General features: G+C 40.1%; 1 protein-coding gene and 1 long non-coding RNA gene across 6 annotated transcripts; one reads left to right on the top strand and one right to left on the bottom strand.

Annotated features, from left to right (window-relative positions):
- The first annotated feature begins 3 nt into the window (after positions 1 to 3).
- LOC112486465 (uncharacterized) lies at positions 4 to 2259 on the top strand. Its single transcript, XR_003048904.1, has 2 exons — positions 4 to 284; positions 359 to 2259. It is a non-coding gene; the product is annotated as an uncharacterized LOC112486465 (long non-coding RNA).
- Positions 1026 to 22861, bottom strand: specc1la (sperm antigen with calponin homology and coiled-coil domains 1-like a). 5 transcript variants are annotated; one of them, XM_008335703.2, is made up of 16 exons: positions 22669 to 22861; positions 15008 to 15170; positions 13820 to 13955; positions 12102 to 13732; positions 11409 to 11616; positions 10390 to 10463; positions 9835 to 10010; positions 9191 to 9354; positions 8935 to 9053; positions 8689 to 8782; positions 8017 to 8106; positions 7780 to 7939; positions 6770 to 6872; positions 5563 to 5679; positions 5164 to 5223; positions 1026 to 3788 (listed from the first exon to the last, which is right to left on the bottom strand). In XM_008335703.2, exons 2-16 carry the CDS (start codon positions 15131 to 15133, stop codon positions 3699 to 3701), a joined length of 3348 nt encoding a protein of 1115 aa, XP_008333925.1. In that variant the 5' UTR covers positions 15134 to 15170; positions 22669 to 22861; the 3' UTR covers positions 1026 to 3698. The 5 variants fall into 5 exon arrangements, with proteins under 5 accessions (XP_008333925.1, XP_008333926.1, XP_008333927.1 ...); XM_008335704.2 differs by having other exon boundaries at positions 7780 to 7936; XM_008335705.2 differs by having other exon boundaries at positions 8032 to 8106.
- Between the last annotated feature and the right edge of the window lie 62 nt (positions 22862 to 22923).

The raw sequence follows: 22923 nt of genomic DNA, 5'->3' as shown, positions 1-22923 counted from the left end.
TGTAAGAGGTGGGGCTGTGTGTGTGTGTGCGCAGATAAGTGATGTGTCCACCATACACATCATTGAAACAAACTGTCTATTTACATATTTGTGTGGAGAGACAGACAGACAGACAAACGGACGGAAGATTGTCTTCAACTACTTAATTTACCTGCTCTTGCCTTACAGTAAGGAGGTTGTGAGTTCAATTCCTCTTTCTAATTGATGATCTGTTTGTATGGGGTTTACAGGTCGTCACTGTAGTTTTCACGTACTGCGGTCTCCTCCTACAATAACACATAGGAGTAAGTCAATTATTCATTTTATACTGACCGCAGGTGTGAATGCTTGGTGAAGAGTCCAGTGTGTGTGCCTGCAGGTCAAGTCCCTGCTTAAAGAATGTTGGGATTGGCTACCGCTCTAGCCAAGAACCTGGAAGAAAAAGCAGTAGAGTGAATGGATCAACAATCTCCCAGAACATCGTAGACTTTTTATTCTTTGTTGAGTCTCCTCCAGACTAGATGGTCTTCTTATCTTGTTTAGTCCACAGGTTTTACATGGGATTTTAGTCATTGTTCTGTCCATAACGGTTGCCAACATCCAGCTCGGTCTTCTGCAGAGGGCTCTTCATCTCTTTGAACCGTGTCATGCGACTGATAACAGTTTAACTGCAGTTTTTCCTTTTATCATCTTGTTTCTTGGGTGTGCAGTTATTTTTGTTATTTACTTATCTATTATTTAGTGTACTTATTTTGCCTTTAATGTATACTCGGCAAAAAGTAAATGACAGCTATATCACAAATATGGTTCTTAGCTCTTAGGATATATTCACTTGACATTCTGATAAGATATAAAATAAACCACTGAACCCTTTATTTGTACAAGTTTTTTCTTTAAATCTTTTTTTGATCTCTTCTTTCTGTAGTTTAACACATTACTTCCGTAAACACACACACACACACTGATACTCAGCCAGTGAACCTTCACACAAATGTTTTAAACTATATTTATTACTACTTCTGTCAAAAACAAAAATTAAAGCAACATAAATCCAGAAAAGCTTTATTTTCATCAACTGATTATCATCATAGTGTGCACTTAATACTGTAGCTTAGTCCCATTAACACACTCTCCTACACACATGGCATCGACTCTGCCGTGGGACCATTTAGCCCTTCCATAAGTGATCAAGACTTTTTTGTAGCGTGAACCTTTAAAGAAATAATAAAACAGGCATGGTGGAAACAAAAAGTCACTAAAGCAGGTTCAGTAAAATTCTCAGAGCACTTTCAAGTAAACTAAGGAGAAGTTAATGTAGCGTTCTATGACATGTAGCCACCAAAATCATTACGGACATGTTCACATTCATTTCACGGTGAAACCACACACACTCTCAGATCCCAGATGATGTCAGGCCTGTGCATCATGTTGAGGTGGAATGTTCTTCAGAGCCCTCAGCCTAGTGTCCTCTCAGCAGGCCGTGGCTCAGCATTCATCAATCGGACCACATCTATGCAGCACGGACATGGAAAGTGTGATCCGAAATAAAACCAAAAACATTCCCACTTCTAAGGAGGCTTCAAATCTTTCTGGAGATTTCTGATTTTTCTGTCAGGGGCCATAAAACATGGGGAGGCCAGCAGCGTTGGCCGACTATCCTCAGCGTCGTAGACGCCTCACAGAATTGGTCCACAGAGAGGTGAGGCTTTTAAAGGGCATTAAATAACTCACTCTCACCGTCTCCGTCTGTCTCTTTGCTCCACACACAGTGTCACTGCCGCAGCTTCTTGTGCTAAATTACCAGATGTTAATGCGGTTGGAGACGCCGTGGATGTTGTGGCTTAGCATGTAATAAAAAAATAGAAATTCTTGATGTTGCTCTTCGCACCACCATCTGTTCCAGATCCAAACAATCCTGCAGTCGTCTCCACCAGGCACGTGAGGAAGTTCAAGCGACATCACAAAATAGTTTATGACCACTTTTGGTGATCGTTCACGAGTTCCTCCAGAGGCACGGGGAAAAAAAAGAGGACCTTATTTTAGTCTTTCACACTCGCTTTTGCCTGGAGCAGAAAAATCAGCACAGTCCAAGGACATGTCACAGTTTCACCAGACAGAACTGTTGAAGGTCCAGTGTCACCTTTTCACCGAGACTAGTTCGAACACACCAGACAATTAAGACAGCGTTAGTGAGGAATACAAAGTAAAAAAAGCTTATGTCAGTGCAGCTACTTCTTGTCACCATAACTGTAAATAATACATTTGTATTCACTCCAAACACACACACACACACACACATTCACACAAGGAAACAAAGCAGTGACCTCACTACAATGACAAAAAAAACCATACAAATAATAAATATACTGTAGTCATCTTGGTTCAGCATGAGGCACAGTTAGTGTGAGCAGCAGTACAAGAGTAACAGCTGTGCGGATGAAGTGAAGTGTGAAAAGTGCTACCTTTTCTGACTGACACTTTAAATAATCTGACGGAGAACTTAGTCCGAAGTCACTAAGTCCAGTTCTTACAAATGCTCCTGAATCAAATCCCTCCTCAAAAATGCAATCCTTTATGGAGCTACAAAGATCTATGACTCCTCAGAATAAAGGCGTCTTTTGAAGTGAAGCTTCTCTGCTCAAAACTGAAGGTATTTAATCAACAAAGGCAATATTTACTCAAAAAATAAAATCACTGAAATCTCCTGACCATGAACACCTCTATGCCTGCTCATGAAAAATATGCAGCCTACTCATTATTGCACTCTGGTAAGGCAGACACCTAAATGGTAGTATGGTAAATGGCTATGCTAACAAAACAGACATGTAACTGTCAGACCTTCAGACAGGGACAGATTCGTCTAGAACATGGTACAAAACATGCTCTGATCGAATTTTTCATGAAAAACAAAAGATGACAAACCTAATAAACTTAAGTGTTAATGAAACATTAAATATGCAATAAATGAATATAAATACTTCTTCTAGAAAACAAATGAAATGTGTGTAGCATATGTAACGTAGAGTATGTCTCTGCTCGAAACTCCTTGAGGTTTCAGATGCCAGAGTAAAAAAAAAAGAAAACATGAAAAGACTGTGAAACGTATTTGGCAATGACCAATCAGGCACTTCATTCACTGAGGCGTCTGCATCACACTGTCACGACCTGTGCTAATTCATATTCAAAGGAAATTGTCAGGGTTGATGGGGGAAATACCAACTAATTCCATCTTATTCTGCTTAAATATAGGGGGAAACACCTTATTTGCGTAACTGACCTGCAGAGATTTAATCAGATCTGCTGGAATCTCCCTTCAACTAATGGGAAACTGAGTTAAATGTGATGGAAAATCAGCCAACGGAAAAGCAAGGGTAGAAGGCACTAACCAGGTGTCCTCCCCTCTGTGTCATCACTTGTGAAGTGAATTCTGTTGACCTTTTAATCTAACAGTAGCCATACACACATACGCATGCAAGCCCTAGTTTAGGACTGTGATGCTACACAGTGTGATGCTACAGACAGAGGGTGGAGGAGAAGCTGCTGCTGCTGCTGCTGCAGCTCTTCTGGTCTATCTTTGTTTACTAAATACTAAGGACCAGCATGCACTGCGGCAGCATGTTGCTGCAGCATGGGGGCGAAGTTCAGTGAGACGCAGTGGTGTTGAAGGATTGCCGAGGGCTGAGGAGGAGTTCGCACAGCATGGATGTGATGCTGGACAGTCAGGTCTCAAAGTACTTGTAGATGGCAGTGACGTAGGTCATGACACTCTGCCAGTCTGGTCTCTCTGTGTGCACCATCTCATTAATGTCCTGGAATAATAACAATAATAATATCAATGCAGAATATCAAACTAAGATGAACTTAGAATTATTTTTACTAACTCGTATTTACCTGGATACACAAGTGATCTTACTGTGGCTAACTTCTCTAGCCTGTGATGTTAGCCTGAGTTTTGACTTGGCCTCAGCCAATGCTAACACAAACTTAACATAATAAATCAATGGCCAGGAAGCCATTGATTATTGGATTTTATATGGATTTTTCTTTGGGTAAATTTCTTTGGGTAATTTACTCTGCCTTTGTCTATTCAAGCGCAAACAGTTATAAATCAAGTGTTCTTCCATGGAGTTTGTTAGTTGTTAGTTTTAAGAAGAAAAATGAATGATGAATTGATGAGTCAAGGTTGGGAACTTCACTAAATGAAACATAAATTTAAAACCATAGATATTTGACATATTATATTCAGAAGCTGAGATTCCACCACTGTTTTAGAGATACAGCAGGAAAACAGTTATTTTAAATTTAGAACCAAGACTGCAGACAGGAAACTCCGATCTTTAACAGATATTCAAGCACTATCATTGTTAGAATGTAGCTTCGGAAATCTGCATCTGCAGCAACAACAACAAACCTCGTCTTTGAATTTTTTTTTTTTTACAAATATTTATAGCAAGTCACTGTATGGAAGTTGCTTGTACTCCCACAGTGTGTGTGTTGTGTGGCTGTAGGTAAAACTTTATCTGGCCCTGGTGCCAGATAAAGTTGCAAAGGATAAGGCAGCTGAAAATGAGTTAAATGATGAAAATAGGATTCATCGTCTTCACGTTTTCACTTCATCAGTTGAAGAGCTTTAGTGCATAAACACAGCGGCTCACTTAAGACACTCACTCACAATCAGCAGCTGCACTGCTCAGGGTTTATTTAGATTATGAACGAGCGATGAGACACACAGTATGATAAAACAAATATATCACTGACTCTCACCCTGCCTTTTCCACTTCGATTCCAGATAGAGAGATAGATAGAACTTTATCTCAGACGTTCCCTTTGGGAAATTAAGGATTGTGTTTTCACCATCTTTTCAACCCTGGCTCTTCCTCAGCTCTGCTCATGTCTAATTCAGTTTAAACTGTGTTAAATATAAAATATAAATCTATATAATTAAAATATTTGATGTCAAGATTATGAGTCTAGAATGCATTATTTACCCCGACAGACACAGGGATATTCTTTAGTTAAGTGAAAGTTATACATTAGTAGATTAGTACCCTGTAATCTCTGTGTTGTATTTTCCAATGAAACACTCCCAGGACCTGGACCAGGATCAGGCCTCTTCTTTTAGCTATGACTACCGACTACAAACAAACTCAATTGTTTTTGATTGATATTGACACGAAAACTCACCAAAGTGCATTTGATTCCCACACTCTCCGCGGCCTGGAAAGCTAAGGTGAAATTCCTCCTCTGAAAGACGAGAAAGAAAGAACATGATGTAGATGAGACAGTCTGAACAAATCATATATCATTTGAGTTCTTAATTGAAACCCTTTTTCTGCACTTAAACTCTAGTTACATTTAAACTATATGCTTAAAAATGTGCATAGAAAGATGTTCACAAAGAACCTCTGATCACACATGTCAACTTTCTAAATTACTGTTACTAATACTATTACATTTAAATAAAACAAAAATAAAATGCTGAAACCAACAGCGTAAGTCTGTTCCTACGGTCGATGGCAGATAGAATTGTCCAGGAGCAAATTATTTATATTATTTTTAAGTGCTAGAATTCCCAACACTCACCTTCTCTTGTCCGGTGAGCTCCTGGTAGGGAATGTGAGCAGGCAGGTATGTGTGCAGCACGGCACAGAAGGCCAGGCCGTCGTTCCAGCTGCTGCTGAAGTTGGTGATATCTATGTTCTGAGGAAACATGAGTTTACACTTTGATTTCTAGGGAAAGTGAAGACGGTGACCCCTGCAAGACTCCAGATTCCAAATATTATTTCAAAGAAACAAATGTACCTGTCGTGGAACTATCTATAAATAAAGTATGTATTGTTTTAACTTTTCACTTTTATCTACACTCCCAGAAAAAAAATACATCAGCACGACTCATCGCATTAACATCTATTATCTTTTCCACCATCAGTGTGACCTTTAACAAAACCAACGATTTACATCAGTGAGGCCATATGTGACGCAACGCTCCAGTCTCCGGGCTATCACTACTATCATCTATACCGTAAACATGGCAGTTGTTTTTGTCTGCCAGCCATCACACAAAGCGCTAAATGTTGCACACTTCCTGGAGAAGACCTCAGGTGCCATGGCTACCACAACCGACACCATTTAAAAGGGGTAATCATCACTTTGGTGTGGTCATCACTCCAGAGACCAACTCCCTCATCACACAGGTCATTTCTGAGGTAATGTTGAGACATTTATAGTTGTTTTTATGCCAGGAAAGAGGTTAAACTGCTGATATGACATATGATCTGGCCTAAAAATAAAAAGGATCATAGCTCTTCTTGTCAGAAAGTAAATTATAGTTTTGTTCTCATTTAGAATTTTTTAGTTATGTTTATATTAGAATTTGTTTCTCTACCAATAACAGGTCTTGTTCTTATGGCCAACACTATACCTGACAATTCATAATTTTTTTATTCTATTTATTTTCGATTTTAAAAACAAAAATACATATTGGTTAGATGTAGTTAATAGAATTCTAATCCATCTTTTCATCTGATTCTGGGTCTGACCCCTGCATGAATTGGAGCCAACTCGTTTGCCAATGACACATCAATGTTAGTGAATTTATTTGACATTCTTTGGCTTGAATCAAATGATCAGACAATTATAAATAACTTTATTGTTTATAAATATTATTATTATTATTATGTATGTGGTTAATTCTCATTTCTGTGCATGTCTTATCCTTTCTGTCAACAGTCACTAAAAATCTGATAGAACCAGTCAACATGGTTAATACACAGAGGTGACATTAACTTACCTGGTAGCCCTCGGTCTTTTTTTGACACCACTTCAACAAAGCATTTCTTTTAGATCCTCCGTACTCTCGCGCCAGTGCTGACAACGGGTCCTTTCTCTCCTCTCTGGTACAGAACAAAAAAACCCAATCAAACACTGACATTTCTATTACACCTATTGTTGTTTATGGAAAAAAATGTACACATATCTGGCAACCCCAGAAATATCCTGGTGCACGACTCACAATTTGGGAGTTTGTTCTATTTAGCTTTAGATATCAGCACCGTTGCTTGGGAAAACCCATAACTCAAGATTATCTATCATGTCAAATGGACCACTGCAGTATGACACAGACTAAAAATTAATTTTATTTATAGTTGTTGTTCTCTCGGCTCCCATTGCTGTTTCTCAATGGTGGTATTAATGGATGACAAACGATGCAACTAAACATCCAGCATCATAATCAGATCAACCTTTTTTTCCCTCTAGAATCATAAGACAGAGGATGTCAGGGTGACCGCTGGAGAAGGTCCAAACATCTATCTGTGGCACATAATTGAGGTTCATGACCTCAGGCTCAGCACAGACTATGATATATTATCCTATTGTTTGCCAAATTATATAAATATGCATGTAAAATATATTTTTACATATAATAATAATCATGAGGGCTGTCAAAGTTAAGACAATAATTGTGTTAATTATTTAGTTAATTAATTAGTCAAATCAATCCTCCTCATATCTCATTTTAACACACTGTAAGGGTCTGTAGACTGTAGACTTTACCAAAGTTTAAAATGCAACTCTCAACATGCTCAACAAACCACCATGTCACCACACAGTAATGACTAAAATCCACCTTCTTCAGGAAAAAATATATTTTGTAGTGAAAAAAAGTTTTGTCATATTTAGCCATAAATAACTATTGTAAAGAAATTAGTCATTGCTAAATTGTACAATATAGAAATCGCAACAAAGCAAAATTTCTGATCGGCCTACAATCCAAACTTTGAGCATTTGTCAGAGCTGTACCTCAGACGACTTCGAGTTGTGGGAGTGATAGAGGCAGTAGGTGAGGAGGACAGTGAGAGTGGAGATGAGGCTGCGCTGATACCCATCAGGGAGGATGAGGAGGCCACATCTGGAGCTGACATGTCTCTCTTTATCTCCTCACTGCTCCTGCGGGACACTGCTGTAGAAATGGCAAACCGTTGAACTTTTACTCAGCATCTGACAGTAAAAATAAAACATCACTGAGGCATCCCTAACCTGAGATTGCCTTACTGGAATCCATGTTGGAGACCCTTTGAATAACAGATGGAGGTCTGCTGGCTGAGCCGCCCCTGAGAAGATGCTCAGCTGTGGACGCACACACACGAAAACAAACATAGCACAGGATTTACATCAGGCAGAGTGTTTCTATACGGCATTTCCTGTGAACTGAGCGGGGTCAAATAAAGCCACATTCCAGGCCCCCAGAGTTGCAAGAATACCGACGCACGAGGAGGAAAGAAAACTATAAATCAGTGAAAAATAAACCCATCATGGGAAGTTACACTGGATTCTGCACGTTCACATGCAGCACTTGAACTCATTATTGGTGAGAATGAAACTGAGGGCAGTTCTACAGAAAGTGCTGCCTCATTATTTGCTGCTTATCATCCTTAGCTCTCGTGTTGTTTTAATGAAGAAATACCATAACAGTTAAATCTGCTGACTCTTAATATCAGCTAAAGGAGGGTGGGGGAGGGGGCAGCTTCTTCATTTCTCACAAAAGGACATTCAGTCATGTGAGTGGTATGATGTTCTGTACAGGAACTACAGCTAAGGAAAACCGAAACACCTCAGCACTGAAGCCTTTGGCTGTTTGTACTGTAGTAGTGTTATGATCATTTCAGTACACTACAGTGACTTAAAACCACTCCAGTAATGGCTTCTCACCTGGCATACTGATGTCAGTGTAGCTGGGCCTCTTATCACTCAGTGAGGACAGAGGCTTAGCTGCAGACATGGACCCAGAAATGGAGGAATGTCTCTGCAAAAGAAAGATTTTTTTCCTTATTAATGTATGTTACTTACATTGTAACAGATCAAATATTGTCGTGGTAGCTTAAAAAACACAGAGATTTTACACCCCATTATCAAACCTAAGCTTCGTCTCCACAAAGTAGTGCTTCCTTTTCGTACCTGTATGGGTGAAACTGCAGCAGCCGGTGGTGTCTTCATGGGGCTGGGGCTGAGCGGAGTTCGTGGGAGTGGAGCAGCTGTAGCTGTTGGAGTGACAGCAGCACTGGTGGTTGATGGACCTTAGGGTATAACAGGAAAAAAAACAAACACAAATAACTTCTACTGCCTGTGTCAAAACTATCCCATAGATTTCACCTGTGTAGAAAGGAAATGAAGAAAATGAATATCTATGAATGACTATTGAAGTTCTTGGTACCTTGTGAAGCACTATCAAAGCTCTTGATGAGTGTTTTGACAGTGGGAGAAGGTTCAGAGGAGGTGGAAGAACGTCGACTGAGACCCATCCCCTGTCTGAGAGCAGCCAGGTCTCTCTCCACTGCATTCATGTAGTTATAGACTCGGCCTCTTTCCTCCTCCTGCCTGGAAAGTGCACAGCAGATCAACACAGTTTGGACAGGTGGAGTCAGAATTAAGTAGGGAATCAGGTGAAACGTTTCTGAACAAAAAATGTCCAGCTGAACCTCTGTAGCACACACACACACACTCATGTCTTCAACGTAGCATAGTTGAATGGTGGAAAAATGGTAATATTCAACTCTAGTTATCTAAAAATAGACAGAAATACCTCAAGAGCAGCTTATATTTTTCCAACAATATCTAAAATATACCTCAGAATTAGTCAAAAGATCAAAAGTCAGCAAAAAAGTATTGTCCATAACATCATCATTAATGTCTGTCACAGAAAGTTTCCTGTTGTGATATTTATAGAAGACAAATGATAATCCATTGTGAAACAAACAATTATACCCTTCCTTTTTTTGTTTGCATCAGAAAGACAGGATGAGCCGGTGTCAGCGTGACTTGCTGAAACAAGTCCAACTGTCCATCTGTGGCTCTTACTTGCGGCTCTTGACCTCATCCAGCTCTTTGCTCAGCTTCTCATTCTTCTCCTGAGCTTCCTGTAGCCGGCGCCGCAGATCTCCAATCTCCTCTTGTGCTTCCGACTTGATGTCATTAGCAATGACTACGGCCGTCTGCAGGTCAGCCTGAAACTGACGCCACTCCATCGACTCCTCCTGAGGACGGACGGACACACACACATACACACACCCACACACACATCAGAGGTGAACATTATGCTAAGTCATAAATTAGTTAATTTGTTTTAAGTGCATTTTGGTCACACTCTAGTTCGCAGGGTTGATGGGAAAATGGGAGAGGAAATTAAAACAACCAGATACGGGCATCCGACACATTTCATAGGTCTGTTTCAAACACTTTTTGGATCTATATTCAAACCTTTTAATTCTGTGCTACACTAATCCACTTTATAGCTTATAGGCCTTTGATGATGCCTTGGACACATATGGCTACTGTTACAGCATACACATTAAAACCCATTGCTGAAACATGTGATAGGAATGTGCACTGCCATCCCACTGAAAGTCTATTTACCCTCAGTCTGCGATGAAGAATCTTAATCTCTCTTTCCATGTCATGCTTGTTGTCCTGTAGCTTCTTCACAGAGTCTAAGATAAAAAGAAAAAGTAATCAGCTACAAATAAAAAAACAACACATGCAAATTTTCAGTTTACAGTGAGATTTAATCTACAGAGGTAGTCGTTTGCTTTCTTCCCAGATGCTGTTTTTTTTTTGTCTAGGCATAAAATAATCTTTTATAATTTTTTTTCCTGTGGTGCAGGAGAAACAACGTAACATGAGAATAATTGAACTTGGTGCAAGCACTCAGCACAAATGACAGGCACAGCAGAGGTTTTTTAATGATCCCCTTTATGACAGAGTGCTAGGGGAAGTTAAAAAGTCCCAAAATGGATTGAAACAAAACTTAATTTATGAGAATAACAAAGTTGAATCTTTACATTTCCTTCACTTAGGCATTGCAGTGTCTGCCATTGCCAATTCCATCAGAGAATTGCAGAATGTTGTTTGGACCAAGTCACAACCTGCTTCTGAGCCTCAACTATGAACTGAAATCTGGTTTCTTTTTCATGATCATCTAAGCATTAATGTCAGATTAAAACGGTGGTGAGTTCTATGAACATACCTACAGCAAAGCTACAAAAACTTGAACTTGAAGTTTCCTTGTTCATTTATGAGTCAAACACCTGACAAAGACATAAAGATAAAAGTTTGATAACTTAAATAAAACACAGAAAAAAAACCCCATCTGTCTTAGAATGTTCTTTTACTTGTAGTACAATGACAAAGCTGTCCTAAATAAATAAAGTATTCTCTGAAAGTGGTATTAAAACTTCATGCTGAGTACAAAGGTACTTGGTATGTTTTATAGATGCGGCCATCTTTTGATGTTTTGATCTGTGACCCAACAATTTCTGAATACAACTCATATCAACTACTTAATCCAGACTTGGGACCCAGTATTAAGTCATGACCCAAATATTGGTGTGAGTCATGACTCACAGTGTTACACATTGTGCTTCAACTGCACTCACTCTCCAGATCTGTGATGATGAGGTTGTCGTGGAGTTTCAGAGCTCGGTGCTGCTCCACCTCATCCTCTAGCTCGAAGATGGTCTCCTTCATGTCTGCGATCTCAGTCTCTTTCTCTTGCAGCTCCATGCGCAGTTTCTCTAAAGTACGCTCCTGTTCGGACATCTGCTGACGCACCTGTTCCTGAAACTCCCTGTATTCTCTGTCCAGCTGCACACACACACACAAACATGACTATTTAATTATCCACAAACTTCATTATTAGACTGATGTAAATATACAGATGGATTTCTTAATTGTATTTCTGTAGTATTATTGTGTCGAGAGTTGCACTAATGAAATAAGGACTGATGAATGATTTTGAATTTTTTTTGTGATTTAAATAAATACAATGGTTTATTTTTTCAATGCTTGTTGAATTAAAGTACTAAAATCTATTTATTATAAATTACTACGAATAACTGAAAGTAAAAGGTTGCGCATGATTGTTGCGGCGCAAATTATTATTAAATACAAATGACCATTAATAAAGTCATTTCAAAACAGATTAAAGAGACAAAAATGAAATTAGAGGACAGACAAATAAAAACCAAAGCCTAGTTTTCACAAGCAGACAATTAAGAGCCCTAGAAAGGTTGCTGATCAACTTGGAAAATACACAATCTCTGAGAGTGTAACACACTTTTTCAACTAACCTTATTGAAAGTCTCCTGTAGGCGGCTGAGTTCATCGTGAGCCTGCTCTAGCTCCTCCTGCATTTTTGCAGCCTTGGCCTCGGCCTCCTCCTTCCCCAGACGAACACCTTCCAGCAGCTGGCAGATATCATTTTTGTCCCCCGCTGTGTGGAGAGAGTAGAGCTCCGCCACCCTCTGCCTCTCCTGGTCCAACTGGGCTCGGCAGCGGCTAAGTTCCGCCTGGTCGTTGCTCACCGCTACCTTGTACTCATCCAGTGCTGCTGCCATGGCTAAGCGATCCTGTCTCTCTGACTCCAAGGTGCGCTCCATCTTGTGATTCCTCTCTTTTAGAGCTCCTATCATCTCCTGGGCCTCGGCATTGTCCTGTTCTGCCATCTTGAGTGTGTTGGACAGGTGTTGCTGTACTCCCAGGAGTTGTTCCCGCTCAAAGCGGGCATTATCTGCCAGGTCTGCATAGCGCTGCTCCAGCTCCATGTAGCGCCCACTCTTGATGTCCTCTTCTAGGACGTATGAAATGTGGTGGTCATCTAGCAGGGAACGAAGGTACTCAATCTGGCGGCCATAAAGCTCCAGTTTGTCACTCTGCTGACAGAGAGAGTCCATGAGGATGACCTTCTCCTCACCAAGCCGCTCATTCTCACCGTTCAGCTCCTGCGTGATTTGCTGCAAGTCGGCAAGTTCCTGCAGTGTTGCCTGGAGCTCCTCTGCAGTGCTGTGCTGGTTCTCTTCCATCTGGTGGATTCGCTCCGTCAGACAGGCAACAGACACTTCACTGGTGTTGCCACTGCTGCCCCGACGTGACCGCTCCCTGCTCGGTGCACACTCTGACTCTGAAGACGACGAGGCTCCGGACGGAGCATCCAAAGCATCGTCACTGGAGGTGACAGCCTGATACACCTCACTGGATTCACTGTCAAGGTTATCTGCAGAGCCGCCGTGTTGTTGTCCTGTGAGAAGATCCTCCAAAGAACCAGGAGCAGAGCCTTCTACAGAGGAGGTCAGTGTACCTGTGCCTCCACCATCACTCTGTCCACTGCATGCTGCCAGGTCTGGACTAAGGGAACTATAGTTAAAGAGCTTCTCAGAACTGTCCAACCTCTGCTCCAGGGAGAAACCTAGAGCATTGAGTCTGTCCTTCAACATGCGGTTCTCGCTCTTCAGAAGGTTCAGCTCCTCTCTGATGGCCTGGTTCTGCTCCTGTAGAAGAATAAGAGTGGACTCCACATCTGCTGCTGTGATAGCTGAAACATGAGGCTTCTCTTCTTGACCAACTTCTTCCTGGGGTTCGACTTCTTTCCCCTGCAGACCCAGCTGAGCCCTCATGTCCCTCAGCTCACTGCGCAGGTGTAGGATCTCCACATCTTTGCTTTTAGCCAAACTTAACAAGTCTTTAACTTTGACCTCCAGAGCCACTTTATCACTGATCTGACCGTCTGATTTGGATTTGCTCATACGACCCTCAGACTCTGTAAGGACTTGGTTGCGTGATCGTTTCCCAGAAGCCACATCACCCACTCCAGACCCAGACACCAGCTGCTTCTTTGTGGCTGATGTTCTGGAAGTACGAAGGCGGTCTCGTGTTGAACTTGGCTCTTTGGAAGTTGATGATGTTGTACGTTTAGGTGAAGTTCCTGGTGAAAAGGAAAAACAAACACTTATTAAAAAAACCCAGTATGAAATACTGAATGAAAGTATAAAAAGTAAAATCTCAAATTCACCTGAAGTTGTCTTTGACTTGTTGTTGTCTAAACTAGTAGCACTGGTGCCAACTGCTCTTTTGGTCTTGGTGACAGCACTACTTGATGCAGGACTTCCACCAGCTATAGCTGCTAGAAGATCGTCATTGCTTTTCACCTGAAAGCAAAGACATTCCGCAACCCCCAAAACAACACCAACATATTAGCTCCTATTCCAGTGGTTCTCAAACTTTCTATACTCTGTATCACCTGAGAAAACATTGATCTCTCTGAGTACCACCATGATGACCAACATTAGAATTCCCCTGCTCGTACCACGTTCAACTTGCAAGTGATCCCATGATTCCGTGCTGCCTGTGCTTACGTGAGCATCAGACTTACACTGTAGCAAAAAAACAAGTAAATACCGTATTTTCCGGACTATAAGCCGCTACTTTTTTCCAGGCTTTGAACCGTGCGGCTTATACAAAGATGTGGCTTTTCTATGGATTTTTCTCAGGATGACAGTGACAGGAGCAACACAGAGACACTAAAAAGATTTGTGACAAAGTTTTTCTGAGGCTGTTCACCTCCGACACTAAAGAAGACGACTTCAGCGATTTCAGTGCGCAGGAGGAAGATGAATAAAGCCATCAATTACATTTCTGTTTTGTTCAATCAGCACTTTTACTGCCGTGTTACAGGCACTGTTCGGAAACAATCAGTTCAGGTATATAAATAGACATTTACGGTACAAAATCTTTCTGTGTTCCTGTGTATCCAGTAAATATCTAATTTCTCAACCTTAGCGGCTTATAGTCCGGTGTGGCTTATGTATGTAAATTTATAGTTGTTGTTTTTTTTTTTTTAACTTAGTGGGTGCGGCTTATATTCATATAAGGTGCGCTATGTAGTCCGGAAAATACGGTAAATAAAAAGACCACACATCCCATTTCATAATCTCACAAGTAGCTACACATTTTCTCTAAATGTTGTTTTAATTGTGCATGGTATGTTTTTCAGATTTTTTCAATTAAAAATGTAAATGTAAAAATATGAATTTTCATGTACCACTGGTGGGATGCATACCACAGTTTGAGAACCACTGATCTAGAAATATGCTACTGTTCAGATGCATCTCTGCATAAATTTAGTGCCCTTGTCATCGTTTAATAAAAAGCTAAGAGAGAAGTCTAACTGTGCTCAACATTATCCAATGATGAGTTGTACCTTAGACAGAGGGGCTATAGTGCTGGTCTTGGTGGCAGGTTTTCCTGTGCCAGCGGTGGATGTAGCTTCAGCCTTCCCTCGATCTCCTCCCACCTTACTCACCCCTGGCCTCACCGACTTCTTCATACTGAGATCTCTGATGCCGACACATCTAAAGCCTGATCTGTGCACAAACAAAAGACAAAGGAAAAATGCAATGTTGAGTGATGGCTCCAGTTTTCCATGAAAAAAAGTAGAGAAAATTCTATAAAGTTTCAAGAAAACAGGGACAGGTCTACAGGTTACTGTTCTGTTAATATTTCTATAATGTAATATTTATTTTTTTATTAAGTCACCTTTAAACTTTTGTCTCTCACATGTGACTCATTTTGTCTTCAGTGCAGATACATTTGGTAGCTGTTAAGGCAGCAGTAGGACCACCCCAGACACAGGAATGTAATGGGAGGACTCCACAGGGCAACAAATGTCACCACCAGATGGCTCTCGTGTGTTTGTAATACTGTAGTCAGTGAAGCCCAACAGTGCATTAGAATTACTACAGAGGAAAAGATTCAGTTTTATCTTTGTGCGTGGCTGCATTGATTCGTGTTTATTTATTTACAGAGGCAAATTTATTTACAGAGGCAAATCGAGCAGGAGAGCCCAAATAAGGCAAAGTTGATTTCCATTCACCCACATCAAAGTGAACGCCTAAACTGTTACAACTGTCCACCCTCATATTTTGTAGGGCAAAAGAAAAATATGAGGATGTTTCTGTCCAAGCTCTCATAGTACTCCATTTCATTTGTCACTGCCAGGGAATCATTCAGTGGCATGTTTGTAGGAGATGTGTTTACACTGGGTTGCAATTACTGTTACCTTGTTTAAACTCAAGACCCAGCACACAAACAGTAATTACAGGAGGATTAGTTTTGGAGTGCTACGGTTGAAAATGAGTATTTAATCATCACAGTTTAGAAAAATTGTCCCCAATACAGTAGTGGACAAGTGTGTGTAGCACAGCACCGACACAAGTGAGGGAGCGCTCATTGCTGGTTGTTGCTGAGTGCAAATGAGAGTGGAGGGGGAGTGCGGGAGGGGCCTGTGTGTGAAAGTGATGGAGGCAGAGCTGAAAGGCTGAATATGTTTAGGTAGGTGTGAACTTGGGGCCAAGTACAGTATTGTAATTTTTACACAAAATGAACTATATTGATACAAGAGATATTCTCCTGTTATATATTGTTTAGAAACCCCTAACCAGAACTATTTACTTTTGTCACACTTTTCAGGGAAATATTATGAAGACCAATGTATATTCCTATATGCAGCAGATATCGGTGGGAAGCCTGCCGATAATTTATGTTCATTTGGCAGCATATTCTTTTTAAACCCCCTGTATAAAAGACAGAAGGTTATATTTACTGTCCACATATTAAAGTCGGAATATACTGTGATTTGCTGCTACAATAGCAAGAAAAGTGAATTTGGATCCAGCTGGAGACAAAGAATAAGCACTTTAGCATAGACTTGGATATTTCTGAGTTCTCACAGGAGGAAAAAGTGAGCTGAGGTGATTTATTCTTCACAGGAGACCCTGCTCCCAGTCAGTGCTCTTTTTAGTTTTCCTAAGCAGAGGGTTGTTGTGTGGATAAAGAAAAAAAAAATCAATCAGATATCAACAGTAAAAGAGCTTTTAAAGGGAAACTGTAAGATGTTGTCCAATGTATAGTAGCAGCAGCATAAACGTTTTGACAAGTCAATGACTGAAACCATTCCGGGAGTTTGAGCTGGATAAATACACACAGAAAAATTAAAATCTGATACAGCCAGAGCGGGGAGTTGGTACTAGAGGTGGGGGATCAGCACATTTCTGAGTCACATGCTGTGAATTTTCTCCCTCCTTATTCTTGCGAAAAATCCAAAACAACCTGCTATCAAACCACAACCGTGCCTCAAAAGTGAATACTACAGTCTTTCATTTCAACTATTTCCTCTCTGCAGGCGTCATATTACATTCGTCATTCTCAGCCCCCTTCTTCTGCACTTTAATTCATGTTTGAGTGTTTATTTGGATTCTTAGTTTTGCTACAGTAACCTTTGCCCCTGATAAGATAAGACATAATTCCTCCCACACCGGGGAAATTCACTATTGATGATGTAAATACTGAGAGTTGGGCTTAAGTTGATTCAACTGAACCACATAAACAAACACTGGCTTTGCCTTACGAGTCAAAGTTTGAGGAGATGATCAAAGCCTGAAAAAAAAAGAAGTGAACATTGTTTTTAATACACTACCATGAGAACAATGACACGCTGCACTCCTGTACAACAACATTAAACACTAACGATTGCACAGCTGATTGTAGTAAAAAGCAATTACACATTTTTGGGTATATGTTTTTAAGCATGAGTATTTGAATACATAGATAGATACCAGTCTATGTTCCTACCCACAATTATGGTCATGAACTATGGGATGTTAAAGCTCCAGCTTTAACATCCACAAGCAGTTCATATTTATTCCCTAATCCAGGAGCAGCCAGCTAAAATTGGACAGCCATTTGATTAGGATGGTCCAGGACACGCTGGAGTAAAAACATGGAAGGTGGAAATGTCGGTGAAACCTGGACAGGGACCCGAATAAGTGGAAGATGATGAAAACTTTTCGATTTTCAGCATCCAATGAAAATTATTTAGTTTTAACCAAACAAAAAAGCAACATGAATGAAAAGGTTAACGAGCAGAATGGAAAACAACAAGTTGTAAAAAGATTGAGCAATACATTAAAAAACAACCAAGATAGTAGACAGAGGATAAATGATAGAGGTGAGGAACAGACAAAAAACAAGGACAACTTGTATTATCATAACGGAATTATTTGGAATTAAACCCAAGTCCTTCTAGCCAGAAAAAAACCCAATGTCAGATTTGAAAACCATGAAAACGCCACAATAGAAATGATCACTCCCCCCACTCCCCGTGGTAATAACCTAGTTTACAGCCTCTTGGTCCATGCCCTACTTTATAGTAGTTGCTTTTATACAGTGAGTTTCCACTCAACGTCGACAGGTTGCAGACATAACTTTTTATTATTATTTTTTTTTAAAAATATGTAGCCACAGCACTACTCTAAAAGCAGATCAACTCTGCCATACAACCCACATCTCTAGGTTCAGTAAGTGTAAGTTTGGGAAGAAAGAATTGCTGAAAATAAAGTTTGAGTGCTACAGTTGTTGAAAGTTCACAAGGTGATGTGTCATCACTTATTGATGAAGAACTGATTGCAAAACGCACAAAGTAGGCAAGCTCATTAGCCAAGGACAGATGACCAATCACACACCAGTAAATGTCCAGCAAGCATTTATTCTCATATTTTGACCAAATCCAGTCATTATTTTATTTGGTTTCCATTATCGGAATAAAAACGTTTATAATTAGTGCGTTATTATGGTCATATCGGACATTCCTACTATTAGTATTAAAATAGAATCCTATAGTTTAAAACTAAAATTAAATTTCTAAATCTGCACACAGACAAAGTTAATACAACTTTTGTTTTCTTCCACAACCTTGGGCGTTAACTTCATAATTTCATGAGCATATTCTTTCTACAATAACTTGAAAAGCGATGCCTTTCCATCTATTCAGTCTCACGCCTATCAGTGAGCTACTGGTGTAGTCTCCGTTTCTTTGCATGCATTCACTTATCCATTACACAGATGTTGGAGTTGTGCAGGGCGTTTTCTCTGAGTACTGACATGTGCTCCCAGCAGTGAGCCAGTTTTGAATAGCTGAATATGTGTCAAAGCTCAAAGCATAAGTATGTAAGACAGAGCTGCTCGACGATGGAGTGAAAGTCTTTCAGAGGATTTATATAGAGATACAGTACAATAGAGCGGAGGATGAGAACTAACAGACTAACAAACACAGCCAGAGACCTTTTGCTTTGACTGTTAAACAAACATGCATTTCACTATTAAACAGTACATGCCCTCTGATAAAATTCTTACTTTTTCAGGGCAACAGTTTTTACATATCACAGATTTATTGACAATAGCTTGTCACTGCCAGTTCCCATCATATTCTTCTAACGGTGCTGTGGTTCACATCTGTGATGAATTAGGTTGTTTTTAAACAAAGCAGCTGTAACTTTTCTGCTGACTCCTTAGGTAAAACTTTTCAACCCTGGTTTAAATATGGCCTCTATCTTTTTGGATGTCAGTGTACAATCAAATCTTCAGGTTTTGCTCACATTTGGGGGATTGACATTACCCTTAATGTTAACCGTTCATCTTCCAAGCTCAGGTGGGACAACAATTGTTGCACTAACAGGGCAAAAAACAATTGAGTTTGCTCCACTTAGTCCAAGATGCAAGCATTTGCTTTAGTTAAAGATAAAAAATAAAAATAATTAAAAAAAAACACTTAAGGATTCCTGGCGCACGGAAATTAATAAAAACAAAACTCTATTTATAAATAAGACAATGTCAAGTGAGGTAGTACATTGTTAAAAATAATTCTAGAAATTTATGTAACATGGCCTGAGAATGATGAAGCCACCTCTTCCTCACTGGGTCAGAAGCCAAAATCACTGGCCCTGTTTCTAATGAATAGAACTGAACACTATTTGATTACAGTGTTAATGAATGCATTGGATCCATTCCAAGGCTCTCCAAACAAACAAGTGTGCATTGTGCTGCGCTGCAAAAACTGAACAAAGCAAAGCTACCAAGGCTGCAGAGGATGAAGAAGAAAGTGTTGAGGAGGACGAGGTGGGGGAAGTAGTGGTCTTGTAACTCATAAATATCCCCCTTACTTACACTACTTCCTTATTTGTGCTTTAACTGGGCGAAGGCTCTTTCTTACGATAACAACTACTTCCTGTGGTGGCGTCTCCCATGAAGGAAAAAAAGTAAAATCCACAAAGGTGACTGTGTATGGACGAGGCAGCACCAGTCTGCCTGAGACAGAGCAGACACTGTCAACCACTGAAATTCATTCATCAAAATATCTGCCTCAGGAACAACATGGGGGGAATAAATCCTGCCAAGATGTGATGATGTAGCATTTGAGGTGAAGTGAAGAAAGAATGTTACTATCACATCACATCAGCATCAGTCTCAGAATACCTTAGACTTGTATTATACTATATTTTTATATATTTATCTTCTATTGTTAGCATACAACCAATAAACAATACTGAAGTTTGCCAAAAAAAGAGCAAAAAACAGACCACCACTAAACCAGTGGTTTGCAAAGTGGGAGCACCTCAAAAAATTGAAGAGACGATAAGAAGAAAAAAGAAATTTCAACATTTCTTATCACGTTTGTCCTGAACGAGCACCTGTTATCAAGCTGCTAGCATTTAGCTGACTAGCACATGTTTGTTAATATTATTTGTGAAAGTGAACTACTTGTCATTGTGACACAACACACAGTGGGCAGCTTTAAGAGGAGTGTGTGGGGACAGTGCCATGCTCAGAGCACCTCAGTGGTAACTTGGCAGCTGGTGGACTCAAACCTGAAGCCTTCCGGACCCAAGTCTGCTTCCTTTCCACCACCACTGCCCATTATTTATACTAAACAAATGTAACATTCATGGAATAGTGAATAAAAGTCAAAAATAAAATTCTAAAAGTTAATGCTCCCTGTCCAGAAGCTAATGCTGTTTGGAGGGTCGGGGGGGAGGGGGGGGATCTTTGCATGGAAAAATTTGGGAACCCCTGCATTAGACCACAGTCTAATGGTTTCAAATTTCACGGTCTGTTAATGTTCCCACCCTCAACTTTGGTTATGGCTGAAAGAACAAGAGTGTAAATTGGTTTCTTTTGCAGTTTGGTCTAGACTTAGGCTGAAACATGGCTCAGGTACTTAGACATCCAGGAGATGCCCAACCTAGAGTCATTTTAGTCAATGCCCTTACGAAGAGTCAGCTAAGGTGGTAGAGGCCTTGAGTCTGAATGCCTCCTGGACTCCCCCTATAAGAGGTGTCTCGGGCGTGCCTGAGTAAGGTAGAAAAAGCCTACTGTATAGTAGCTGACTATGACACACTTAAGGTGTTGGTGTTAGTTGCTTGGGAAAGTGCTGTCTGGAACTCCATACTGAGGCAGATCAGTAAAATCTATGTTAAGGATTACAGCAAAAACAAAGCACAATTCACCACAAAGTTGTACATGAATGTGATTGTTTGTAATTGTATTTCCCTGACACCAGCTTCATTACATGAGAAATAGGACCTACTCTTTATGTAATGTGTCTAAGGAAATGTAACCAACTCTTTACACACTTTCATTCCAGTCTGGTCTAGTAGGACTAAATAAACCACATTGTCAAAATATAGGGGGTTGACGCATTTTCATAACTAAAACCAAATAATTTGAAAAAGGCAGAAGTATTTAACTAATAACTTAAAAGATATAGGGCTATGCATATAGGTAGAACTGACCTAAAAAGAAAGGAAAACATACAAAGCATTTGCAATTGTACAAATCAAGAAGTGCATGAGACTAAAACGAGTGACTGCTTATACATTTTTAATAAATATTAAGGCTCCTCGATGAGCAGCATGTTAATGGTACCTCTCCCTAAATCAGTAGCAAAGTTTCCAGGACCGGATAGTTTTGCTGAAAGCAGTGCAAAACTAAAAGCTGAGCCAGATGGAACAATCTCTCAGTCATATCTCCAAAACACTGTTTGATGTGAATCACTGACTTCTCCAAACTCTTCCAGGAAAACTGGACGACATCTGTGGTTACTTCAAGAAAAAAAAAAAAAAACACAACAAAAAAACAAAAACAAAACAAAAAAACAGATGGTAAAGTGTGTAGGAGTAAAGTGTGATTTAGTAAAACACAAAAACACAAAAGAGAAAGAGGGAGGAAAAGGGTGTATGTATAACCTGTAAGTGTCCGGACCACGAGTCCAATGGTTGATGGATTTACATCGGTCTAAGCTACACCTATATTAGCAGCAAGACGGTTAATATTAGCTCTGGTAGAGTCCTTAGTCCATAAATTAAATTATTACAAAACAAAAAAGCAACATTCACGGTGTGAATGGGGCAACTTCGCCTAGTGTTGTTTTAGAGGCCAAACGAGAACTTTAAACTAAGGAAAAATCCCCAGATGGCTAATTGGATCAGAGGTGGGGAATGCACGGAATTTCGGAACTTTCACTTCCGGTCTCACGACGCGTATTCAAAATAAGAGCCATTAGTGCACTCAAAGTATCCCACACATAAGTTCACTGAAACACTTGTTCGTATGCACATTTATAATATATAGGAAGGCAACAAACATTAGCCATAATTTTGTGAACCTTGCTTTAATTAACGCAAATTGTGTGCATAAATTAGCGACATCACCACTTATTTTGAAATTTTGCGTGGTAGAGGTCAAAGTTAATGAAGCTACCTTGACAGATCCACTGTAACACAAATAAATAGTTAAAAAATAAGAAATACTTGCCTGTTAAACAACTCTAACTCAGCACAAACAGTCTTCTGTCGAGGTGACTGGTGCTACTTTATCAATATTCGTTTAGTTTAGTCTCGGCTAAATCATTTTGCTCAGTTCTGTTGTCACTCGGGGCTTCAAGAGGCTAATGCTAAAGTTGGGCTAATACCCTTAGCATAGCCGGCGAAGAGACGTAAAGCAGCGTAAAGTACACCAAAAGAATCATACCTGTGCTCGCCACCTAATTCTCCATCTTAGATAGATCGATCGAAGGTCGGATAAACGTCCATCCGTGACCGTGAGCAGTTCCCACAACTAGAGACGAAGACTGTGAGCATCGGTCTCGGATGTCAGCTCCTCTCCTCTCCGTTGTTGGCAACAGGAGTAGTAGCTTGGCTGGTCCCTGCCTGCGCCCTCTGCGGGCAAATTTAAGCTATAACAACTATTCGTCATCATTATTCTATCATTGTTTTACTCACCTTT

Source organism: Cynoglossus semilaevis, chromosome Z, assembly GCF_000523025.1.
Source record: "Cynoglossus semilaevis isolate Cse_v1.0 chromosome Z, Cse_v1.0, whole genome shotgun sequence".
Classification (NCBI taxonomy): Eukaryota; Metazoa; Chordata; class Actinopteri; order Pleuronectiformes; family Cynoglossidae; genus Cynoglossus; species Cynoglossus semilaevis.
This window is presented reverse-complemented; position numbering and strand designations above follow the sequence as displayed.

Bases quoted from the DNA above. Each gene is read 5' to 3' on its own strand.
- specc1la (XM_008335703.2), bottom strand. From the start codon at position 15,133: ATGAAGAAGTCGGTGAGGCCAGGGGTGAGTAAGGTGGGAGGAGATCGA. The intron at 13,956-15,007 runs GTACAACTCATC...CTTTGCTTTCAG, and splicing joins CTATAGCCCCTCTGTCTAAG to GTGAAAAGCAATGACGATCT. The intron at 10,011-10,389 runs GTAAATAGACTT...GTCCGTCCTCAG, and splicing joins TTCTTCATCGCAGACTGAGG to GAGGAGTCGATGGAGTGGCG.